The sequence below is a fragment of the Bos mutus genome, chromosome 1, assembly GCF_027580195.1.
Source record: "Bos mutus isolate GX-2022 chromosome 1, NWIPB_WYAK_1.1, whole genome shotgun sequence".
NCBI lineage: Eukaryota > Metazoa > Chordata > Mammalia > Artiodactyla > Bovidae > Bos > Bos mutus.
Genome location: NC_091617.1, coordinates 4,223,069 through 4,247,696, shown reverse-complemented (window position 1 = coordinate 4,247,696; position 24,628 = coordinate 4,223,069). Strand labels below are relative to the sequence as shown.

At 36.8% G+C, this 24,628-nt stretch overlaps 1 protein-coding gene and 1 non-coding gene across 2 annotated transcripts in view; both read right to left on the bottom strand.

The window, feature by feature from the left end:
• LOC102276381 (shematrin-like protein 2) overlaps positions 1 to 22,168 on the bottom strand; it is a 38,433-nt gene extending 16,265 nt beyond the window's left edge. The window contains exons 1-3 of the mRNA XM_070382344.1: positions 22,018 to 22,168; positions 15,868 to 16,056; positions 6,226 to 6,414 (exon numbers count right to left, since the gene is read on the bottom strand). Coding sequence (XP_070238445.1) covers positions 6,226 to 6,414; positions 15,868 to 16,056; positions 22,018 to 22,168 — 529 coding nt within the window. The remainder of the gene's footprint in view (positions 1 to 6,225; positions 6,415 to 15,867; positions 16,057 to 22,017) is intronic.
• On the bottom strand, positions 3,696 to 3,767 carry TRNAC-GCA (transfer RNA cysteine (anticodon GCA)). The gene has a single exon. It is a non-coding gene; the product is annotated as a tRNA-Cys (tRNA).
• Positions 22,169 to 24,628: the final 2,460 nt, after the last annotated feature.

Below are 24,628 nucleotides of genomic sequence, written 5' to 3'. Positions count from 1 at the left end.
AATACATGCTCATGCCATCTAGGTCTTTTATTCTTATTTATTTTTTCCAATCATTATTTTATCTTTCTATTTGTCTCTAGTTTTATCATAAATTTCTACTTTTAAATTTTCTTTACCAATTCTGTGTGTCCTATCCCCTTATTTTCTCTCAGGTAATCAGCAAATAATTTTTCATAATGTATTCCTTATTCATTAAGATTAGATTTAAAAATTTTATATGCTTTTAAAAATTATGGCAAAAACCAACACAACATTGTGAAAAATTTTGTATATTTAAATTAAAACAGCTGAAAAAATATATATACAATACTTTTAACAGAGCTTCTTAAAATCCTGATGCCTTGAATAACTCCAAAAATGAAGATACAGTGATGGAATGGCTGAGATAGGAACGGGTATATGAAGTAGTTGGCCAGTCTTCTGTTGTTTCTTCGTTCACTCTGTAAAGATGGCAAACCCAGCCCACATACAAACGCCTCTGAATGTGACCATATCTTGATCTTGGGTCTTTAACATGTTTGCTTTCTATGAGTTAACCATGTTACTGAGGATTTTGTTTTGTTTTGTTACTCTTGCTTTGTTTTGATTTGTCTTGAGGTTTATAAGTGACATTTTTATTGGGACATGGTTGACATACATTATTATATTAGTTTCAAGTGTACAACATAATGATTCAAAATTTGTATATGTTGTAAATGATTACCATAATAAATCTAGTTAAGTCAATCACCACACAGATGCAATTTTTTCCTGTGATAAAAACTATTAGATATACTCTCTTAATAATTTTCAAATGTGCAATATGGTATTATTAACCATATTCCCTATGCTGTACATTAAATCCCATGATATTTATTTTATAACTGGAAGCTTATAGCTTTTGACCACTTTCATACATTTTGCCGAACCCTTAGCCCCTGTAGCTGGCAGCCACCAATCTATTCTATCTGTGAGTCCAGAGTTTTGTTTTTTAAATGCCACATACACTGAGATTATACAGTATTTGTCTTTGTCTTATTTCAGTCAGCATAATGCCTTCGAAGCCTTCGAATGTTGTTGCCAGTAGAAAGATTTCTTTCTTTTATAGGTGAACGATATTTCATTTTATAAATAACACATTTTCTTTGTCTATTTTCCCATCAATTGTCTCTTAGATTAATTCTATACCTAGACTAAAGTAAATAATGCTGCAGTGAAACTGGGAATGCAAATTTTTTTTTTTTTTCCTTTTCTTTCTCTTTTTACCTTGCCACATGGCTTGTGGGATCTCAGTTCTATGACCAGGAATTGAACCTGGGCCATGGTAGTGAAACTCCAGAATCCTAACCACTAGGCAAAAGAGAACTCTGCACAAATACCTTTTTGAATTCGTGTTTCAATTACATTTCAATAACATTTTTGATTATATAGTTTCCTAACTGGATTTGTTTTATGTCTTTCCAAACTAAAAACCTTGTTAAATTAATACAATAATAAATTCTGCATGTCACAGCTTGTAATGATTCCCTAAGATGAATTATTGACTCAAATGACTTTAAGTTTTAAAGGAATATTTAACTCAAAGCAATAATTAATCCTACTGTTAAATCCTGTTTTCTCCTTTATCAAACTTTATTCTATCTTTATTTTTGATTCTAAAAAATACTTGGCAAAATCTATACTTTTCTCAATGAGTTATTTTGAAGTCAAATGATGACAAATCTAACAAGTTTAAGAATCCCATGAATGACTAAGTAAATGGGTTATATTGGGTGTGAAGTGTGAAAGTTTCTCAGTCGTGTCTGACTCTTTGTGACCCCATGGACTACAGAGTCCATGGAATTCTCCAGGCCAGAATACTGGAGTGGGTAGTCTTTCCCTTCTCCAGGGGATCTTCATAACCCAGGGATTGAACCCAGGTCTCTTGCATTGCAGGTAGATTCTTTACCAGCTGAACCACAAGGGATGTCCATATTGAGTGTGATGAGGGCTAATTTTTGTTCTTATTTCAATGAAAATAGCTATGCTCACACGAGATAAAAGCCAATAGAACTTACAGTTTTTAAAAAAGCTGAATGATGAAATATGCCATGATTTACTTGTGCATTTTCAAAGAAAATAACAATATGTAGATATATAATTAAGATAAAAAATTAGAAAACAAATCTGTGAAATATACGGACTAGGTATTTTTTATTGATTTAATTGTGGGTTAAATAAGGGAACAATGACAATATCTTTTGGATATTCATTAATTTGAACACTGAGAAATGCAAACTTCTTTTGAGGATTTTCTTGGCTTTTTGTTTGCTTTGTTTTTGATTTTTGTTTTGGTTAATTCAATGGACTCAAAGACTCGGGCAATTCTTTGTTAGTCTTTTTGAGAACTATCTACAAGAAGGCAAGGAGTTGATTGTGAAATTCAGGTCCTGTTTTGCCATGCTAAATGATGAAGACATATTCTTCCAGTGACTAAAATATAGCTTTTATTCGGAAGCTAAGGGCAATTATGGTGGCTCAGTGGTAAAAAATCCTCCTGCTATTACAGGAGACATGGATTCAATCCCTGAGTCAGGAAGATCCCCTAAAGAAGGAAATTGTAACCCTCTCCAGTATTCTTGCCTGGAAAATCCCATGGAAAGAGGAGCCTGGTGGGCTACATTTCATGGGTTCACAGAAGCATCTGACTTGGATGGGGGAGCCCGAATTAGCAACTAAACAACAACAACAAAAGGCATTCCTACCATTAATTCAAATGTGTTTCTTAGATAAAATTAATTCAATCATGAAAAGTGGGAGGTAATAAAATATAATAATATATCTGACTATAAGTATCATACACAATATTTCTAATGACATTGATGGCAGTTTTCATTTTTAGCCCTATAGGGCATGTCCATAGTTAGAACCAGACATGGAAGAGCAGACTGGTTCCAAATTGGGAAAGGAATATGTTAAAGCTGTATGTTGTCATCCTGCTTATTTAACTTCCATGCAGAGTACATCATGGAAAATACTGGGCTGGATGAAGCACAAGCTGGAATCAACATTGTCAGGAGAAATAGCAATAATCTCATGCAGATGAAAACCACTTACAGCAGAAAGTCAAGAAGAAATAAAGAGACTCTGGATAAAAGTCAAAGAGGAGAGTGAAAATATTGGCTTAAAACTCAACATTTAGAAAACTAAGATCATGGCATCTGGTCCAGTCACTTCATGGCAAATAGATGGGGAAACAATGGAAACAGTGACAGACTTTATTTTCTTGGGCTCCAAAATCACTACAGATTGTAACCACAGCCTTGAAATTAAAAAAAAAAAAAAAATGCTTGCTCCTTGAAAGAAAAGCTATGATAAGCTTAGACAGCATGTTAAAAAGTACAGACAGTACTTTGCCAACAAAGGTCCAAATAGCCAAAGCTATGGTTTTCCAATAGTCATATATGAATGTAGGAGTTCGACAATAAAGAAGGCTGAGCAACAGAGAATTTATGTTTTCAAACTTCAAAGTTTGGAGAAGACTCTTCAGAGTTCCTTGGACTGCAAGGAGATCAAACCAGTCAATCCTAAAGGAAATCAATCCTGAATATTCTTTGAAAGGACTGATGCTAGACTCTTTGCTACCCTGTGGACTGTAGCCCACCAGGCTCCTCCGTCCATGGGATTCTCCAGGCAAGAATACTGGAGTAGGTTGCCATTTCCTTCTCCAGGGTATCTTCCCAACCCAGGGATTGAACCCGGGTCTCCTGCATTGCAGGCAGACGCTTTAACCGCTGAGCTACCAGGGAAGCCCTGAAGCTCCAGTAGTTTGGCCAACTAATGAGAAGAGCTAACTCATTAGAAAAGACCCTGATGCTGAGAAAGATTGAAGGCAGGAGGAGAAATGTTTGACAGAGGATGAGATGGTTGAATGGCATCACTGACTCAATGAACCTGAGTTTGAGCAAGCTCCTGTAAAGGGTGAAGGACAGGGAAGCCTAGTGTGCTGCAGTCCGTGGGGTCACAAAGAGTCAGACATGACTGAGGGACTAAACAACAGTAGGGCTTGTCCATATACTAGGAACTATTACCTGATTGCATGGGTGCATATTCAGTTGCTTCAGTCATATCTGACTCTTTGTGAACCCATGGACCAGAGCCAGCCAGGCTCATCTCTCCATGGGATTTTCCCAAAAAGAATATTGAAGTGAGTTGCTCACCTCTAGGGGATCTTCCTGACCCAAGCATCTAACCCACATCTTGTACCTTGGCAAGTAATTCATTACCACTGAGCCACCCAGAAAGCCCTTTTTAAATTATACTTGCCCAATTTATACCAAATATTATTTGGTTTATATCATTATCTGAAGATATCATTAAGTTTTAGGAAAACAATTTAGAAAATCTGGAATTTTAACTGTTCCCCATTTCTTATATTGCAATGAATTGATTGTTTTTGAAAGAATAATGTTTTATTTACATTCTTCTTTATATGATTTTTTTAAACTTATCAGATGGAAATTTTGATCAGTTGTAGAATTTTTGCTCCTTGATAATATTTCTATGTATTTAGTGCTTTTGTTTTCATTGTTGCTCAGTCACTAAATCATGTCTGACTTTTTGTGCCCCATGAACTGAAGTAGGCCAGGCTTCCCTGTCCTTCTCTATCTCCCAGAGTTTCCTCAAACTCATATCCATTGAACTGGTGATGCCATCCAATCACCTTATTCTCTGCTGCCACCTTCTCCTGCTCTCATGTTTCCCAGCATCAGTGTTTTTTCCAGTGAGTTCTTACTGAATTACAAACACTTCAGTGTAGTGATGATGATGTAGGTGATTTAAAAGGTAAGTGAGATGAGTGAGTTGAGTGGCCAAGGTTCATATTTTTACTATCCAGTTTTTTTAATGACTTTTAGGTCATTTTACTCACTTATCTTACATGCATAACAAACTAGATGAAAGCAGAAGATGATGAATATAGGACAATATTATGACACACATTATAATTAATAGATTCACAGAAAAACAGCTTATTTTTCCTAAAAATTTAGAAATGTGGATTTTAAGATTTATGAAATGCAAGTATGCTCTGACTACAGTTTTAATAATACTACCAACTATAAAAAGGTATATCTAACATGACCTGTTTTATAAAAATATTAAAGGAGATAATCCTTGTATTTCTAATTTACAAATAGAAAAATTACATACAGGTATATACACACATCAACATTCAGAAAGCGAAGATCATGGCATCTGGTCCCACCACTTCATGAGAAATAGATGGGGAAACAGTGGAAACAGTGTCAGACTTTATTTTTCTGGGCTCCAAAATCACTACAGATGGTGACTGCAGCCATGAAATTAAAAGACGCTTACTCCTTGGAAGGAAAGTTATGACCAACCTAGATAGCATATTCAAAAGCAGAGACATTGCTTTGCCAACAAAGGTCCATCTAGTCAAGGCTATGGTTTTTCCTGTGGTCACGTATGGATGTGAGAGTTGGACTGTGAAGAAGGCTGAGTGCTGAAGAATTGATGCTTTTGACCTGTGGTGTTGGAGAAGACTCTTGAGAGTCCCTTGGACTGCAAGGAGATCCAACCAGTCCATTCTGAAGGAGATCAGCCCTGGGATTTCTTTGGAGGGAATGATGCTAAAGCTGAAACTCCAGTACTTTGGCCACCTCATGCGAAGAGTTGACTCATTGGAAAAGACTCTGATGCTGGGAGGGATTGGGGGCAAGAGGAGAAGGGGACGACAGAGGATGAGATGGCTGGATGGCATCACTGACTTGATGGACATGAGTCTGAGTGAACTCCAGGAGTTGGTGATGGACAGGGAGGCCTGGCGTGCTGCGATTCATAGGGTTGCAAAGAGTGGGATACGACTGAGTGACTGATCTGATCTGATATACACATACCGAGTAAAATGAAACCCAAAGAGCCATAGTTTGTATTTTCAATTAGATAATTTATTGGTCATTAACATCAGTCATTTCTCAGGGCCCAAGCTAACAAATTCCAGGAAACATGAGACAGAGATGCTTATAACTAATAAATAAGTAATAAATTCTCTGAAATTCTTAAGGTTTGGGTGTATATAGGCCTAGGGAAATTTCAGTTCTTCGACTGAATAATGTTGTTTCAAATCCACTCATGGAAGCAGATGTTGGGTTACTAGAGCCAGAGTTTAGTAGAAGCTGGAGAAACCACATCTTCTAAAGAACAATGGACGGTGACAGCAGCCAGAGCCAAAGCTTCCGAAACCAGAGCCACATCCGTAGCCTCCAAAGCCAGAGCCAAAGCCCAGCGAGCGGAAGCTGCCGCATCCACAGCCACGGCCAAAGCCCAGGCCGCCAAAGCCTCCGTAGCCGTAGCCCAGGCCTCCGTAGTGGTTGCTGTAATGGCACATGGTGTCAGGGGTGGGGAGTCCGGTTTGCTGATCAAGACCAGGTCCTGAGTGTGGGTGTCAGCTCGTGCAGAGGGATGCTTATATACCCTGGTCACAACACGTGGTGAAACACGTGGTCATTCCTTTGTTTCATTGCAAATTAGGCATTTACCTGAAGCAAATTATTAACCTGCTAACACAAGGAGAGACACACATTAAATTTCTTGAGGTTGCATAACTGCCTGACTAAAAGGTCCTTGAACTCATTACATTCTTTTTTAATTAAAGAAAAAAAATTTGTCGTCAAAGTCACGAATTTGTGTTGGCACAGTCACAAAGTAAAAATTTCCTGAACAGAATTTTTCATTACTAAGCATATTGCATCATTCATATTTGACAATGTTTTCTCATAACATTTTTTTCTCATTTCTCCTTTTCCTAGAATTCTTTGGTTTCTCATGTATTAATTCCACCTGGATTTAAATACAATGATCCTTTGGCAAAACTAATACAATTATGTAAAGTTTAAAAATAAAATAAAATTAAAAAAAAAAATTAATAAATACAATGATCTAAATTTAAAATTTAAATATGTAAAATTTTTCAAATAAATGTCAAATTTATTTCACATTTGCATGTATATAATATATACATATAATATACATATATAATATATATGCATACACACACAAGAAAGCTATTTTGATTTTACAGATGATGTACAAAACACCTTTTTTGTTATAAATATAGTAAAATTTATCTCAGGAATGGAAAGGAGCTTTCCAAGGGAAAATACTTTCATAACCAGTTGAAAACCATTATAAAATATTGCCTCATATGATAATCCTCTTTTTCAGAATGGACAATACCCAAAATATGGTGTAAAAGTGCAGATGATCTTGGCTCTATGCTTTACAGTTACTATCTCTCTTCTCTTGTCTTCTTCATGATCCATGTATCCTTCTTCTGGAAAACCTCTCTTTAAATCCCACTCAGTATTCATCCCGAGGCATGCTAGCATCAGCTAGGTCTTTTGTTTTTATCCGCTTGTTCCAATCAGTATTTTTTCTTTCTACTCATGTTTCTAATTTTATCATAATATTTTTGATCTTAAATTTTCTTTAGCAATTCTGTTTGTCTCAGTCCCTTATCTTCTCTCAGGCAATAGGCAAATATTTTTTTCCTAATACATTACCTGCTCATTAAAGTTTAGCCTTAAAATAAAGTTTGTCTTCCCTTAAAATCATACAGCTTTTTCAACAGAGCATCTCAAAATCTTGATCTCTTGAAAATCTCCAAAAATGAATATGCAGTGATGAAATGACTGAGACAGGAGAAAGGTATTGGAAGCTGTTGGCTAGTCTTGCTGTTCCTTGGCTCACTCTGTGAAGAGAGCAGACCCAACCCATGTTTAAGCTCCTCTGGATCTAATCATATCTTGGACTTGGGTCTTTAACACCATTTCACTTTCCATGATTTAAATTACTACTGAGGCTTTTGATGTTTTGTTACTGTGGCTTTGTCTTGAGGCTTATAAATATCATTTTTACTGAAATATAAATGACATATTTTATATTCATTTCAGATGTACAACATAATGATTCAGTATTTGCACACATTGCAAAGCGATCACCACAAAAAATCTAGTTAAATTCATCACCACACAGGAGTTAAATTTTTTCCTGTGTTAGAAGCTATTAAGATTTGCTGTCTTAATAACTTTCAAATGTACAATATAGTATCCCATGACATCTATTTTGTAACTGGAAGTTGTAATTTCTGACCACTTTTACCTATTTTGCCCATCCTTCACTCTTGCCTCTGCCAACCAACAACCTGTTCTCTGTATATATGAGCTCAGATTTTTGTTTCTGTTTTTTAGTTCCACACACAAGTGAAATCATATGATATCTGTCTTTCTTTTTCTTACCTATTTCACTTGGTGTAATACCTTCGAAATCCATCTATGTTCTTACAAGTAGAAAGATTTCTTTTTAAGACTGTGTAATATTTGGCAAAACTAATACAATTATGTAAAGTTTAAAAATAAAATAAAAATTAAAAAAAAAAAAGACTGTAATGTTACACTTTGTGTGTATATATATATATATATATATATATATATATATATAATTCATTTTCTTTATTTTTATTGTCTCTTAGGTTGATGCCATATCTGGGCTATTTTAAATAATGTTTCAGTGAACAAGAGGGTGCAAAACATTTCTTTTTTTCATTTTTGCCCTGCTGCGTGGCTTGTGGGATATCAATTTCATAACCAGAGATTGAATCTGGCCAAGGCAGTAAAAGTTCACAATCCTAACCCCTAAGAAACCAGGGAACAATCCACGAATATCTTTTGAGTTATCATTTTTACAACATTCTTAATAATGAATTTACCCTACTGGATTTGTTTATTGTTTTTCCAAGCAAAAATATTTGGTGAAGTAATGAAAAAAATTATTTCATATGTCACAACTTGTGATAATTCTTTAAGGTGACTTACAGACTGAAATGACTTTCAGGTTTTAAAGGAATATTTAACTCAAAGGACTAATCAATCTTACTGTTAATTCCTGTTTTCTCCTTAATCAAGTTTTATTTTTATTCTGAAAAAGAAAATAGTTGGCCAAAATTATATTTTTCACATTTAGTCATTTTGAAGTCAAATGATGATGAAAAATTTAACAAAGTTAAGAATCCCGTGAATGATTTAGTAAATCTACTAGGTTGAGTGTGATGGGAGCTAATTTATGTTATCTTCAGAGAAAATAGCTATGGTCACATGAAGTAAAATCCAGTAGATTCTACAATTTTTTTAAAACATGCTAAAAATGAAATATGGCATGATTTATTTGTGTAATTTCAAAGACAATAATAATATGAAAATATAAAATTAAAAATCAAGGTAAATTAGAAGTGGTCAAGAAGACATGGCAAGAGTGAACATTGACATTTTAGGAATCAGTGACCTAAAATAGACCAGAATGGGCAAATTTAAGAGGCCCATTATATCTACTTCTAGGGGAAAGAATCCCTTAGAAGAGGTGGAATGCTCCTCATAGTAGCAAAAGAGTCCAAATGCTGTACTTGGGTGCAATCTCAAAAATGACAGAATAATCTCTGTTCATTTCCAAGGCAAACCATTCAATAGCTCAGTAACCCATCTATGCCCCAACCACTATACCAAAGAAGCTGGAGTTGAATGGTTCCATGAAAATCTACCAGACCTTCTAGAATTAACATCAAAAAAATGTGTCCTTTTCATGATAGGGGACTGGAATGCAAAAGAAGGAAGTCAAGAGATAACTCGAGTAACAGGCAAGTTTGGCCTTAGAGTACAAAATGAAGCAGGACAAAGGCTAATAGAGTTTTGCCAAGAGAACACATTGGTCATAGCAAACACCCTCTTCCAACAACACAAGAGACGAATCTACACACGTACATCACCAGACAGTCAATACCAAAGTCAGATGAATATATTAATTGCAGTCAAACCTGGAGACGGTCTATACAGTTAGCAAAAACAAGACTGGGAGCTGACTGTGGCTCAGATCAGGAACACCTTATTGCCAAGTTCAGATTTGAATTGAAGAAAGTAGGGAATCAAATCCTTTATGATTCTACAGTAGAAGTGTCAAATAGATTCTAGGGATTAAATCTGATAGAGTGCCTAAAGAACTATGGATGAAGGTTCATGACATTGTACAGGAGGTGGTGATCAAAAGCATCCCCAAGAAAAAGAAATGCAAAAAGGCAAAATGGTTGCCTGAGGAGGCCTTACAAAGAGCTGAGAAAAGAAGAAAAGCTAAAGGCAAAGGAAGAAAGGAAGATATACCCATCTGAAGGTGAAGTTCCAAATAATATCAAGGACAGATAAGAAAGCTTTCCTAAGTGAACAATGCAAAGAAATAGGGGAAAACACAGAATGAGAAAGAATGGAGCTGTCTTGAAGAAAATTAGGGATACCAAGGGAACATTTCATGGAAAGATGGGCACAGTAATGCATAGAAAGAGCAAGGACCTAACAGAATCAGAAGGGATTAAGAAGAGGTGGAAAGAATACACAAAATACTATTAAAAAAAAAATCTTATTGAACCAGATAACCACAATGGTGTGGTCACTCACCTAGAGCCAGCTATCTTAGACTGTAAAGTCAAGCGGGCCTTAAGAAGCATCACTAAGAACAAAGCTATCAGAGGTGATGGAATCCCAGCTGAGCTATTTCAAATCCAAAAGATGATGTTGTGGAAGTCTTGCACTCAATATGACCAGCAAATTTGGAACACTCAGCAGAGTCCACAGGACTGGAAAAGGTCAGTTTTCATTCCAATTACAAAGAAAGGCAATGACAAAGAATGTTCAAACTACTGCACAATTGCATTCATCTCACATGCTTGCAAATAAATTCTCAAAATTCTCCAAGCCAGCCTCAAGAGTACATGAACCGAGAACTTCCAGATGTTCAAGTTGGATTTAGAAAATACAGAGGATCCAGAGATCAAACTGCCAAGAATCACTGAATCATAGTAAAAGCAAGAGAATTCCAGAAAAAATAAACTACTTCTGTTTCATTGAATGTGCTAAAGCTTTGACTGTGTGGATCACAACACTGTGAGAATTCTTAAAGAGGTGAGAATATCAAACCCCCTTATCTGCCTCCTGAGAAACCTGTATGCAGATCGAGAAGCAACTGTTAAAACTTCACTTGGAACAATGGACTGGTTCAAAATTGGGAAAGGAGTACTTCAAGGCTATATATTGTCACCCTGCTTATTTAGCTTCTATACAGATTGATTATATTCTTTGCAGCCAAAGATGGAGAAGCTCTATACAGTCAGCAAAAACAAGACTGGGAGCTGACTGTGGCTCAGATCAGAAACTTCTTATTGTCAAATTCAGACTGAAATTGACGAAAGTGGAGAAAACCACTAAACCATTCAGGTATGACCTAAAGCAAATCCCTTATGACTATACAGTGGAAGTGAGAGATAGGTTTAAGGGACTAGATCTGATAGACAGAGTATCTGATGAACTATGGACAGAGGTTTGTGATATTGTACAGGAGACAGGAATCAAGACATTTCCCAAGAAAAAGAAATGCAAAAAAGCCAAATGGCTGTCTGGGGAGGCCTTAAAAATAACTGTGAAAAGAAAGGAAGCAAAAAGCAAAAAGGAAAAGGAAAGATATACCCATTTGATGCAGAGTTCCAAAGAATAGCAAGGAGAGATAAGAAAGCCTTCCTCAGGGATCAATGCAAAGAAATAGAGGAAAACAACAGAATGGGAAAGACTAGAGATCTCTTCAAGAAAATTAGAGATACCAAGGGAACATTTCATGCAAAGGTGGGCTCATTAAAGGACAGAAATGCTATGGACCTAACCTTCAGCTTTCTTTATAGTCGAACTCTAACATCCATACATGACCACTGGAAAAACCATAGCCTTGAATAGATGGACCTTTGTTGACAAAGTAATGTCAACTATAAAGAAGCAGAAGATATTAAGAAGAGGTGGCAAGAATACACAGAAGAACTGTACAAAAAAGATCTTCAGGACCCAGATAATCATGATGGTGTGATCACTCTCCTAGAGCCAGACATCCTGGAATGTGAAGTCAAGTGGGCCTTAGAAAGCATCACTACAAACAAAGCTAGTGGAGGTGATGGAATTCCAGTTGAGCTATTTCAAATCCTGAAGATGATGCTGTGAAAGTGCTGCACTCAATATGCCAGCAAATTTGGAAAACTCAGCAGTGGCCACAGGACTGGAAAAGGTCAGTTTTCATTCCAATCCCAAAGAAAGGCAATGCCAAAGAATGCCCAAACTACCGCACAACTGGCACTCATCTCACATGCTAATAGAGTGATGCTTAAAATTCTCCAAGCCAGGCTTCAGCAATACATGAGCTGTGAACTTCCAGATGTTCAAGTTGGTTTTAGAAAAGGCAGAGGAACCAGAGATCAAATTGCCAACATCCACTGGATCATGGAGAAAGCAAGAGAGTTCCAAAAAAACATCTATTTCTGCTTTATTGACTATGCCAAAGCATTTAACTGTGTGGATCACAATCAACTGTGGAAAATTCTGAAAGAGAGGGGAATACCAGACCCCCTGACCTGCCTCATGAGACACCTGTATGTGGGTCAGGAAACAACAGTTAGAACTGGACATGGAACAACAGACTGGTTCCAAATAGGAAAAGGAGTAGATCAAGGCTGTATATTGTCACCCTGCTTATTTAACTTATATGCAGAGTACATCATGAGAAATGCTGGGCTGGAAGAAGCACAAGCTGGGATAAAGATTGCTGGGAGAAATATCAGTAACCTCAGATATGCAGATGACACCACCTTTATGGCAGAAAGTGAAGAACTAAAGAGCCTCCTGATGAAAGTGAAAGAGGAGAGTGAAAAAGTTGGCTTAAAGCTCAACATTAAGAAAACCAAGATCATGACATCTGGTTCCATCACTTCATGGCAAATAGATGGGGAAACAGCGGAAACAGTGGCAGACTTTATTTTTTGGGGCTCCAAAATCACTGCAGATGGTGACTACAGCCATGAAATTAAAAGATGCTTACTCCTTGGAAGGAAAGTTATGACCAACCTGGACAACATATTAAAAAGCAGAGACATTACTTTGTCAACAAAGGTTCATCTAGTCAAGGCTATGGTTTTTCCAGTGGTCATGTATGGGTGTTAGAGTCGGACTATAAAGAAAGCTGAGTGCAGAAGAATTGATGCTTTTGAACTGTGGTGTTGGAGAAGACTCTTGAGAGTCCCTTGGACTGCAAGGAGATCCAACCAGTCCATCCTAAATGAGATCAGTCCTGGGTGTTCATTGGAAAGACTGATGCTGAAGCTGAAGCTCCAATATTTTGGCCACCTGATATGAAGAGCTGACTCATTGGAAAAGATCCTGATGCTGGGAGGAATTGGAGGCAGGAGGAGAAGGGGACAACAGAGGATGAGATAGTTGGATGGCATCACAGATTCAATGGACATGCGTTTGAGTGAACTCCGGGAGTTGGTTATGGACAGGGAGGCCTGGCGTGCTACAGTTCATGGGGTCACAAAGAATCGGACACGACTGAGTGACTCAACTAACTGAACTGATCAGAGTACATCATGTGAAATGCTGGGCTGGATGAAGCACAAACTGGAATCAAGATTGTCAGGGGAAATATCAATAACTTCAGATATACAGATGACACCACTCTTATGGCAGAAAGCAAAAAGGAACTAAAGAGCCTTTTTGATGAAAGTGAAAGAGGATAGTGAAAAAGCTGGCTTAAAACTCAACATTCAAAAAACGAAGATCATGGCATCTTCATGGCATCCCATCACTTCATGGCCAATAGATGGGAAACAATGGAAACAGTGACAGACATTATTTTTTGTGCTCCCAAATCACTGAAGATGGTGACAGCAGCCATGAAATTAAAAGATGCTTGTTCCTTGGAAGAAAAGCTATGTCAAACCTAGACAGCATATTAAAAAGTACAGACATTACTTTGCTGACAACGGTCCATATAGTCAAAGCTGTGGTTTCTCCAGTAGTCATATATGGATGTGGGAGTTGGACCGTAAAGAAGGTTGAGCACCAAAGAATTCATGTTTTCAAACTGTGGTGCTGGAGAAGACCCTTGAGAGTCCCTTTGACTTCAAGGAGATCAAACCAGTCAATCCTAAAGGAAATCAGTTCTGAATAGTCTTTGGAAGGACTGATGCTGAAGCTGAAGCTCCAATACTTTGGCCACCTGATGCAAAGAACTGATTCATTAGAAAAGACCCTGATGCTGGGAAAGACTGAAGGCAAGAGAAGTGTTCAACAGAGAATGAGATGGTTGAATGGCATCACTGACTCAATGGACATGAGTTTGAGCAAGCTCTGGTAAAGGGTGAAGGACAGGAAAGCCTGGTGTACTGCAGTCCATGGGGTCTCAAAGAGACTGACATGACTGAGGGACTGAACAACAGCATTAGGGCTTGTCCATATACTAGGAACTATCATCTGATTGCAAGTGCGCATATTCAGTCAGTTCAGTCATGTCTGACTCTTTGTGACCCCATGGACCATAGCCCACCAAACTCCTCTCTCCATAGGGTTTTCCCGATAAGAATATTGCAGTGAGTTGCCCACCTCTAGGGCATTTTCCTGACCCAAGCATTTAACCCACGTCTCCTGCCTTGGCAAGTAATTCGTTACCACTGAGCCACCCATAAAGCCCTTTTTAAAACTATATTTGCTCAACTTATAACAAGTATTATTTATTTTATATCATCTTCTGAAGACATCACTGAGTTTTAGGAAAACAATTTAGAAAATCTGGTAGTTTACTTATTCCTTGTTTCTTATATTGCAATGAAATGATTGTTTTGAAAGAATGATCTTTTATTTAAATTCCTCTTTAAATGATTTTTAAAAAAATTATCAAATGAAAATTTTGATTGCTTGTAGATAAACAATTTTTTCTCCTTGATAACATTACTGTGCATTTAGTGTTTTTGTTTTTGTTGTTGTACAGTCACTAAATAATGTCCGTCTCTTTGTGACTCCATTAACTGAATGAAGTAGGACAGTCTTCCCTGTCTTCCTGTATCTCCCAAAGTCTCTTCAAACTCATATCCATTGAACTGGTGATGCCATCCAACCACCTTATTCTCTGCTGCCACCTTCTCCTCCTGTCCTCATCTTTCCCAGCATCCGTGTTTTTCCCAATGAGTGCTTACTGAATTACAAACACTTCAGTGCAGTAATGATGATGCAGATGATATAAGAGGGTGAGATGAGTGAGTTGAGTGACCAAAATTCGTATCTTTATTATCCAGTTTTTTGACTTTTAGATCATTTTACTCCCTTATCTTACATGCATAACAAACTAGATGAAAGCAGAAGATGATGAATATAGGACAACATTATGACACACATTATAATTAATACATTCACAGAAAAACAGAGCTTATTTTTCCTAAAAATTTAGAAATGTGGATTTTAAGATTTGTGAAACGCCAAGTATGCTCTGACTACAGTTTTAATAATACTGATGACTACCAACTATAAAAAGATATATCTAACACGACCTGTTTTATAAAAATATTAAAGGAGATAATCCTTGTATTTCTAATTGACAAACAGAAAAATTACATACAGGTATATACACATACTGAGTTAAATGAAACCCAAAGAGCCATAGTTTGTATTTCCAATTAGATAATTTATTGGTCATCAACATCAGTCATTTCTTAGGGCCCAAGCTAACAAATTCCAGGAAACATGAGACAGAGATGCTTATAACTAATAAATAAATAATAAATTCTCTTTAATTCTTAAGGTTTGGGTGTATACAGGCCTAGGGAAATTTCAGTTTAAACAACTGAATAACATTGTTTCAAATCCACTCATGGTAGCAGATGTTGGGTTATTACAGCCAGAGTTTAGTAGAAGCTGGAGAAACCACATCTTCTAAAGAATAGTGGACGGTGACAGCAGCCAGACCCAAAGCTTCCGAAACCAGAGCCACATCCGTAGCCTCCGAAGCCCGAGCCAAAGCCCAGCGAGCGGAAGCTGCTGCATCCACAGCCACGGCCAAAGCCCAGGCCGCCAAAGCCTCCGTAGCCGTAGCCCAGGCCTCCATAGTGGTTGCTGTAATGGCACATGGTGTCAGGGGTGGGGAGTCCGGTTTGCTGTTCAAGACCAGGTCCTGAGTATGGATGTCAGCATGTGCGGAAGGATCTTACATACTCTGGTCACAACACATGGTGATACATGACGCCATTCCTTTGTACCATTCCAAACTGTGCATTTAAGGGAGGCCAATTGTTAATGTTTGCTGACACAGGGAGAGGCACACACTCATTATATTGCTTGACCTTGCATAACTGCCTGACCAAAAGTTCCTTGAACTCATTCCATTCTTTTTTAATTAAAGAAAAAAAAATTTGTCATCAAAGTCACAAATTTGTGTTGGCATAGTCACAAAGTAAAAATTTCCTGAATAGAATTCTTCATTCTATTCTAAGCATATTGCATCATTCATATTTGATAGTGTTTTCTCATAAGTTTTTTTCTCATTTCTCATTTTCATAGCATTCTTTGGATTGTTGTGTATTAATTCCACCTAGATTTAAATACAATGATCAAAATTTTAAAATTTAAATCTATAAAAGTCTTCAAATAATTGTCAGTTTTATTGCCCATTTGCATATCTATAATATATATATAATATACTAATTCAATATGTACAGATATGTAAATATATATAATATATATACATATACACACAAAGAAGCTATTTTGTTTTTACATATGACATACAAAGCATCCTTTTGGTTTATAAATTTAATAAAATTTATCTCAGGAGTGGCAAGGAACTTTCCAAGGGAAAATACTCACTTTCATAACCAGTCTGAAAACCATTATAAAATATTGCCTCACACCATAACCCTCTTTTCCAGAAGGGACAATAACCAAAATATGGCCTATAAGTGCAGATGATCCTGGCTCTATGCCTTTTCAGTTACTATCTTGCTTCTCTTCTCTTCTTCATTATTCGTGTATCCTTCTTCTGGGAAACCTCTCTTTAAATCCCACTCAGCATTCATTCCCAGGCATGCTAGCATCAGCTATGTCTTTTGTTTTTATCCACTTGTTCCAATTAGTATTTTATCCTTCTACTCATGTCTTTACTTTTGTCATAATATTTTTGATCTTAAATTTTCTTTAGCAATTCTGTTTGTCTCAGTCCCTTATTTTCTCTCAGGCAATAGGCAAATTTTTTTTTTCGTAATCCATTACCTACTCATTAAAGTTTAGCCTTAAAATAAAGTTTGTCTTCCCTTAAAATCATACAGTTTTTTTAACAGAGCATCTCAAAATCTTGATCTCTTGAAAATCTCCAAAAATGAATGTGCAGTGATGAAATGACTGAGACAGGAGAAAGGTATTAGAAGCTGTTGGCCAGTCTTCTGCTGTTCCTTGGCTCACTCTGTGAAGAGAGCAGACCCAACCCATGTTTAAGCTCCTCTGGATCTAATCATATCTTGGACTTGGGTCTTTAATACCATATCACTTTCCACGATTTAAATTATTACTGAGGATTTTGTTATGTTTTTTTACTGTGGCTTCGTTTTAAGGCTTATAAATAGTATTTTTATTGAGTTATAAATGACATATATTATATTAGTTTCAGATATACAACACAATGATTTAGTATTTGCATACCTTGCAAAGTGATCGCTATAGTAAGTCTAGTTAAATACATCACCACACAGGAGTTAAATTTTTTCCTGTGTTAAAAACTATTCAATTTGTTGTCTTAGTAACTTTCAAATATACAATATAGTATCCGATGACATCTATTTTGTAACTGGAAGTTTGTAACTTCTGACTAGTTTCATCTATTTTGCCCACCCCTCACTCCTGCTCTGCCAACCAACAACCTGTTCTGTGTATCTATGAACTTTTTGTTTTGTTTTTTAATTCCACACATATAAGTGAAATCATACGATATATTTCTTTCTGTGTCTTACTTATTTCACTTAGTGTAACGCCTTCAAAGTCCATCTATGTTCTTACAAGTAGAACGATTTAAGACTGTGTAATGTTACACTTTATATATATATAAAACACATTTTCTTTATCCATTTATTTTTATTGTCTCTTAGGTTGATGCCATATCTGGGCTATTGTAAATAATGCTTCAGTGAACAAGAGGGTGCAAACTGTTCTTTTTTAAATTTTTGCCCTCCTGCGTGGGTTGTGGGATATTAGTTTTACAATCAGAGATTAAATCTGGCCAAGGCAGTAAAAGTTCACAATCCTAATCCCTAAGAAACCAGGGAACTCCCCATGAATATCTTTTGAGTTACCATTTTTATAACATTCTTAATAATGCATTTACTCTACTGGATTTGTTTATTGTTTTACCAAGCAAAAATGTTTGTTGAATTAATGAAAAAATAAATTTTATATTGCACAACTTGTGATAATCCTTTAGGGTGAATTATGAACTGAAATGATTTTCAGGTTTTAAAGGTATATTTAACTCAAAGGACTTGTTAATCTTACTGTTAAATCCTGTTTTCTCCTTTATCAAGCTTTATTTTTATTCTGAAAAAGAAAATAGTTGGCAAAAATTATATTTTTCACAATGAGTCATTTTGAAATTAAATGATAAAAAAAAATCTAACAAAGCTAAGCATCCCATGAATGATTTAGTAAATCTATTGGTTGAATGTAATGGGTGCTAATTTATGTTATTTCCAGTGAAAAAAACTGTGCTCACGTGAGATAAAATGCAATACATTCTACAATTTTTTACAAAATGCTCAAAAATGAAATATGGCATGATTTATTTGTGTAATTACAAGACAATAATAATATAAAAACATAAAATTAAAAATCAAGGTAAATTGGAAGTGGTCAAGAGGAGATGGCAAGAGTGGACAATCGACATTTTAGGAATCAGCAAACTCAAATGGACCAGAATGGGCAAATTTAATTCAGATGTCCAGTATATCTACTACTAGGGGAAAGAATCCCTTAGAAGAAGTGGAATAGCCCTCATGGTAACAAAAGAGTCCAAAACGTTGTACTTGGATGCAATCTCAAAAAAGACAGAATAATCTCTGTTCATTTCCAAGGCAAACCATTCAGTATCACAGTAACCCAAGTCTATGCCCCAACCACCAATTCCGAAGAAGCTGAAGTTGAATGGTTCCATGAAAACCTAGAAGACCTTCTAGAACTAACACCAAAAGAAGATGTCCTTTCATCATAGGGGACTGGAATACAAAAGAAGGAAGTCAAGAGATAACTCAAGTAACAGGCAAATATGGTCTTAGAGTACAAAATGAACCAGGACAAAGGCTAGTAGAATTTTGCCAAAGAACACATTGACCATAACAAACACCCTCTTCCAACAACACAAGAGACAAATCTACACATGTACATCACCAGACGGTCAATATTGAAGTCAGATGATTATATTCTTTGCAGCCAAAGATGGAGAAGCTCTATACAGTCAGCAAAAACAAGACTGGGAGCTGACTGTGGCTCAGATCAGGAACACCTTATTGCCAAGTTCAGATTTAAATTGAAGAAAGTAGGGAATCAAATCCCTTATGATTATACAGCAGAAGTGACAAATAGATTTCAAGGGATTAAATCTGATAAACAAATTGCCTAAAGAACTATGGACGGAGGTTCATGACATTTTAGAGGCGGTGGTAATCAAAAGCATCCCCAAGAAAAAGAAATGCAAAAAGGCAAGAGGGTTGCCTGAGGAGGCCTTACAAATAGCTGAGAAAAGAGAAACTAAAGGCAAAGTAAGAAAGGAAGATATACCCATCTGAAGGTGAAGTTCCAAAGAATATCAAGGACAGATAAGAAAGCTTTCCTAAGTGAACAATGCAAAGAAATAGAGGAAAACAATAGAGTGGGAAAGACTAGAGATCTCTTGAAGAAAATTAGAGATTTAAAGTGACTATTTCATGGAAGAATGGGCACAATAAAGAACAGAAACAGGATGGATCTAACAGAATCAGAAGAGATTAAGAAAAGGTAGAAAGAATACATGAAAGAACTATACAAAAAAGATCTTAATGAACCAAATAACCATGATGGTGTGGTCACTCACATAGAGTCAGCCATCTTGGAGTGCAAAGTCAAGTGAGCCTTAGGAAGAATCACTACAAACAAAGCTATTGGAGGTAATGGAATTTCAGCTGAGCTATTTCAAATCCTAAAAGACGATGCTATGAAAGTACTGCACTCAATATATCAGCAAGTTTGGAAAACTCAGCAGCAGCCACAGGACTGGCAAAGGTCAATTTTCATTCCATCACAAAGAAAGGCAATGCCAAAGAATATTCAAACTACTGCACAATTGTACTCATCTCACATGCTAGCAAATTAATTCACAAAATTCTCCGAGCCAGACTTCAATGATACGTAAACCGAGAACTTCCAGTTGTTCAAGCTGGATTTAGAAAATACAGAGGATCCAGATTTCAAATTGCCAAGAATCAATGAACCATAGAAAAAGCAAGAGCATTCCAGAAAAAAATCTACTTCTGCTTCAGTGACTGCACTAAAGCTTTTGACTGTGTGGATCACAACAAACTGTGGAAAATTCTTCAAGAGATGAGAATACAAAACCACCTTTCCTGCCTCCTGAGAAACCCATATGCAGATCAAGAAGCAACAGTTAAAACTTCACTTGAAACAATGGTCTGGTTGAAAATTGAGAAAGGAGTACTTCAAGGTTGTATGTTGTCACCCTGCTTATTTAGCTTTTTTACAGAGTACATCACGTGAAATGCTGGGCTAGATGAGGCACAAGCCAGAATCAAGATTTCTGGGATAAATATCAATAACCTCATATATGCAGATGACACCACTTTTATGACAGAAACCAAAGAGGACTTAAAGAGCCTTTTGAGGAAAGTGAAAGAGGATAGTGAAAAAGCTGTCTTAAAGCTCAACATTCAAAAAACTAAAAATATGGCATCCAGTCCCATCACTTCATGGAAAATAGATGGGAAAACAATGGAAACAGTGACAGACTTTATTTTCTTGGGCTCCAAAATCACTGCAGATGGTGACTGCAGCCCTGAAATTAAAGGATACCTGCTCCTTGGAAGGAAAGCTATGATCAACCTAGACTGCATATTAAAAAGCAGAGATGTTACTTTCCAAGCAAAGGTCCATACAGTCAAAGCTATGGTTTAACAGGATTCCCTGTCGTTCTCTATCTCCACAGTTCCCTCAAACACATATCCATTGAGCTGGTGATGCCAGACAATCACCTTATTCTCTGCTGCCACCTTCTCCTCCTGCCCACATCTTTTTTTCTCCAACGAGTTCTTACTAAATTACAAATACTTTAGTGTAGTAATGATGATGCAGGTGATATGAGGGTGAAATGATGAGTTGACTGGACAAAGTTCATATTTTTCCTCTCCAATTACTTGATGACTTTTAAATCATTTTACTCAGTCTTCTCTTACATGCTTAAACTAGATGAAAGCAAAGGATGATGATGAATACAGGACACATTATAACACTAATTATATTTAATAGATTCACAGAAAAACAGAGCTTATTTTTTCTAAAAATTTAGAAATATGGATTTTAAGATTTGTGAAATGGAAGTGGGCTCTGACCACAGTTTTAATAAAATGGAACGCTACCCACAGTTATATCTAACAAGATCTGTTTTTATAAAACTATTTAAGGAGAAAATTCTTATATTTATAATGGACAAATGGAAAAATTACATACAGGTATGTATATGTACTAAATTAAATGACCCTGAAGATCCATATTTTGCATTTCCAATTAATTAATTTATTGGTCATCAACATCAGTCATCCATCAGTGCCCAAGCTAACAAATGCCAGAAAACATGAGATAGACATGCTTATAACAAATACATAAATAATAAATTCTCTGAAATTCTTAAAGGATGGGTGTATACAGGCCTAGGAAAATTTCAGTTCTTCAACTGCATAACATTGTTTCAAATCCATTCTTGGCAGCAGGTGTTGGGTTACTAGAGCCAGCGATTAGTAAAAGCTGGAGAAACCACATCTTCTAAAGAACAGTGGACTGTAACAGCAGCCAGAGCCAAAGCTTCTGAAACCAGAGCCACATCCCTAGCCTCCAAAGCCAGAGCCAAAGCCGAAGCCAGAGCCAAAGCCGAAGCCCCGCGTGCGGAAGCTGCCGAATCCACAGCCACGGCCAAAGCCCAGGCCGCCAAAGCCTCTATGGCCGTAGCCCAGGCCGCCGTAGTGGTTGCTGTAATGGCTCATGGTGTCAGGGGTGGGGAGTCCGGTTTGCTGATCGAGACCAGGTCCTGAGTGTGGGTGTCAGCTCGTGCAGAGGGATGCTTATATACACTGGTCACAACACGTGGTAAAACACACGGTCATTCCCTTGTATCATTTGAAATTATGCATTTACCGGAGGCAAATTGTTAATCAGTTCGTTGACACAAGGAGAGGCACACACTCATTAAATTGCTTGAGGTCGCATAACTGCCTGACTAAAAGGTCCTTGAACTCATTGCATTCTTTTTTAGTTAGCGAACAAGAAAATTGTTGTCAAAGTCACAAATTTGTGTCATCAAAGTCACAAAGTAAAAATTTCCTGAATAGAATTCTTCCTTACTAAGCATATGGCATCACTCATATTTGACAGAATTTTCTCATAAAATAATCCCTCATTTCTCATTTTCATAGCATTCTTTGGATTGTTGTGTATTAATTCCACTTAGATTTAAGTACAATGATCAACATTTTTAAATTTAAATCTACAAAATATATAAAATTCTTCAAATAAATGTCAAATGTATTTCCTATTTGCATATCCATAATATATACATCTAATATACAAATATTATGTGTACATAGAGCATACATATATATAATATATATGCATACACACACAAGAAAACTGTTTTGATTTGGCATATGGCATACAAAGCATCCTTTTTGTTTATAAATATAGTAAAATTGCTCCCAGAAGTGGCAAGGAACTTTCCAAGGGAAAAAACTCAGTTGCATAACCAGTCTGAAAACCACTATAAAATATTGCCTCACATGATAATCTTCTTTTTCAGAATGGACAATACCCAAATATGGTCTAAAATGCAGATGATCGTGACTCTATGCTTTATAGTTACTATCTTTCTTCTCTATTATTCTTTACGATCCACGTATCCTTCTTCTCTGAAACCTCTCTTTAAATCTCACTCACCATTCATTCCCAGTCAGTGGAAGTGATGGAATTCCAGCTGAGTTATTTTAAATCCTAAAAGATGGTGCTGTTAAAGTGCTGCACTCAATATGCCAGCTGCTGCTGCTGCTGCTAATTCACTTCAGTCATGTCCGACTCTGTGCAACCCAGAGATGGCCAGCAGGTTTGGAAAACTCAGCAATGGCCACAGGACAGGAAAAGGTCAGTTTTTATTCCAGTCCCAAAGAAAGAAAATGCCAAAGAATGTTCAAACTACTACACAATTGCATTTATCTCACATCCTAGCAAATTAATGCTCAAAATTCTCCAAGCCAGACTTCAACTATACATTAACCAAGAACTTCCAGATGTTCCAGCTGGATTCAGAAATTACAGAGAAACCAGAAATCAAATTGCTAAGAATTGTTGAATCATCGAAAAAGCAAGAGCATTCCAGAAAAATATCTACATCTGCTTCATTTACTGTGCTAAAACCTTTGACTGTGTCGGTCAGGTCAGTTCAATCACTCAGTTGTGTCAAACTCTTTGTGACCCCGTTGGCTGCAGCATGCCCAGTCCTTCCTGTCCATCACCAATTCCCAGAGGAGTTTACACAAACTCATGTCCACTGAGTCAGTGATGCCATCCAACTGTATCACAACAAACGGTGCAAAATTTTTATTGAGATGAGAATATCAAACCACCCTACCTACCTCCTGAGAAACTTGTATGCAGGGCAAGAAGCAACAGTTAAAACCGCACTTGGAACCATGGACCGGTTCAAAATTGGGAAAGGAGTATATCAATGCTGTATATTGTCACCCTGCTAATTTAGCTTTTATGCAGAGTACATCATGTGAAATGCTGGGCTGGATGAAGCACAAGCTGGAGTCAAGATTGCTGGGAGAAATATCAATAACCTCAGATATGCAGATGACACCAGCTTTATGGCAGAAAACAAAGAGGAACTAAAGAGCCTTTTGATGAAAGTGAAAGAGGACAGTGAAAAAGCTGACTTAAAACTCAACATTTATGAAACTAAAACCATGGCATCTGGTCCCATCACTTCATGACAAATAGATTGGAAAACAATGGAAAGAGTGAGTCTATATTTTCTTGGGCTCCAAAATCACTGAAGATGGTGACTGCAGCCATGAAATTAAAAGATATCTGCTCCTTGGAAGAAAAGCTAGACAGCATATTAAACCAACCTAGACAGCATATTAAAAATTAGCGACATTACTTTCCCGACAAAGTCCATATAGTCAAAGTTACGGTTTTTCCAGCAGTCATGTATGGATGCGTGAGTTGTACCATAAAGAAGGCTGAGAGCTGAAGAATTGATGCTATTGTACTGTGGTAGTGGAGAAGACTCTTACGATTCCCTTGGACTGCAAGGCAATCAAACCTAAATGAAATCAGTCCTGAGTAATCATTGAAATGACTGATGTTGAAGCTGAAGTTCCAATACTGTGGCCATGTGATGCAAAGAACTGATTCCTTAGAAAAGACCTTGATGCTGGGAAAGATTGAAG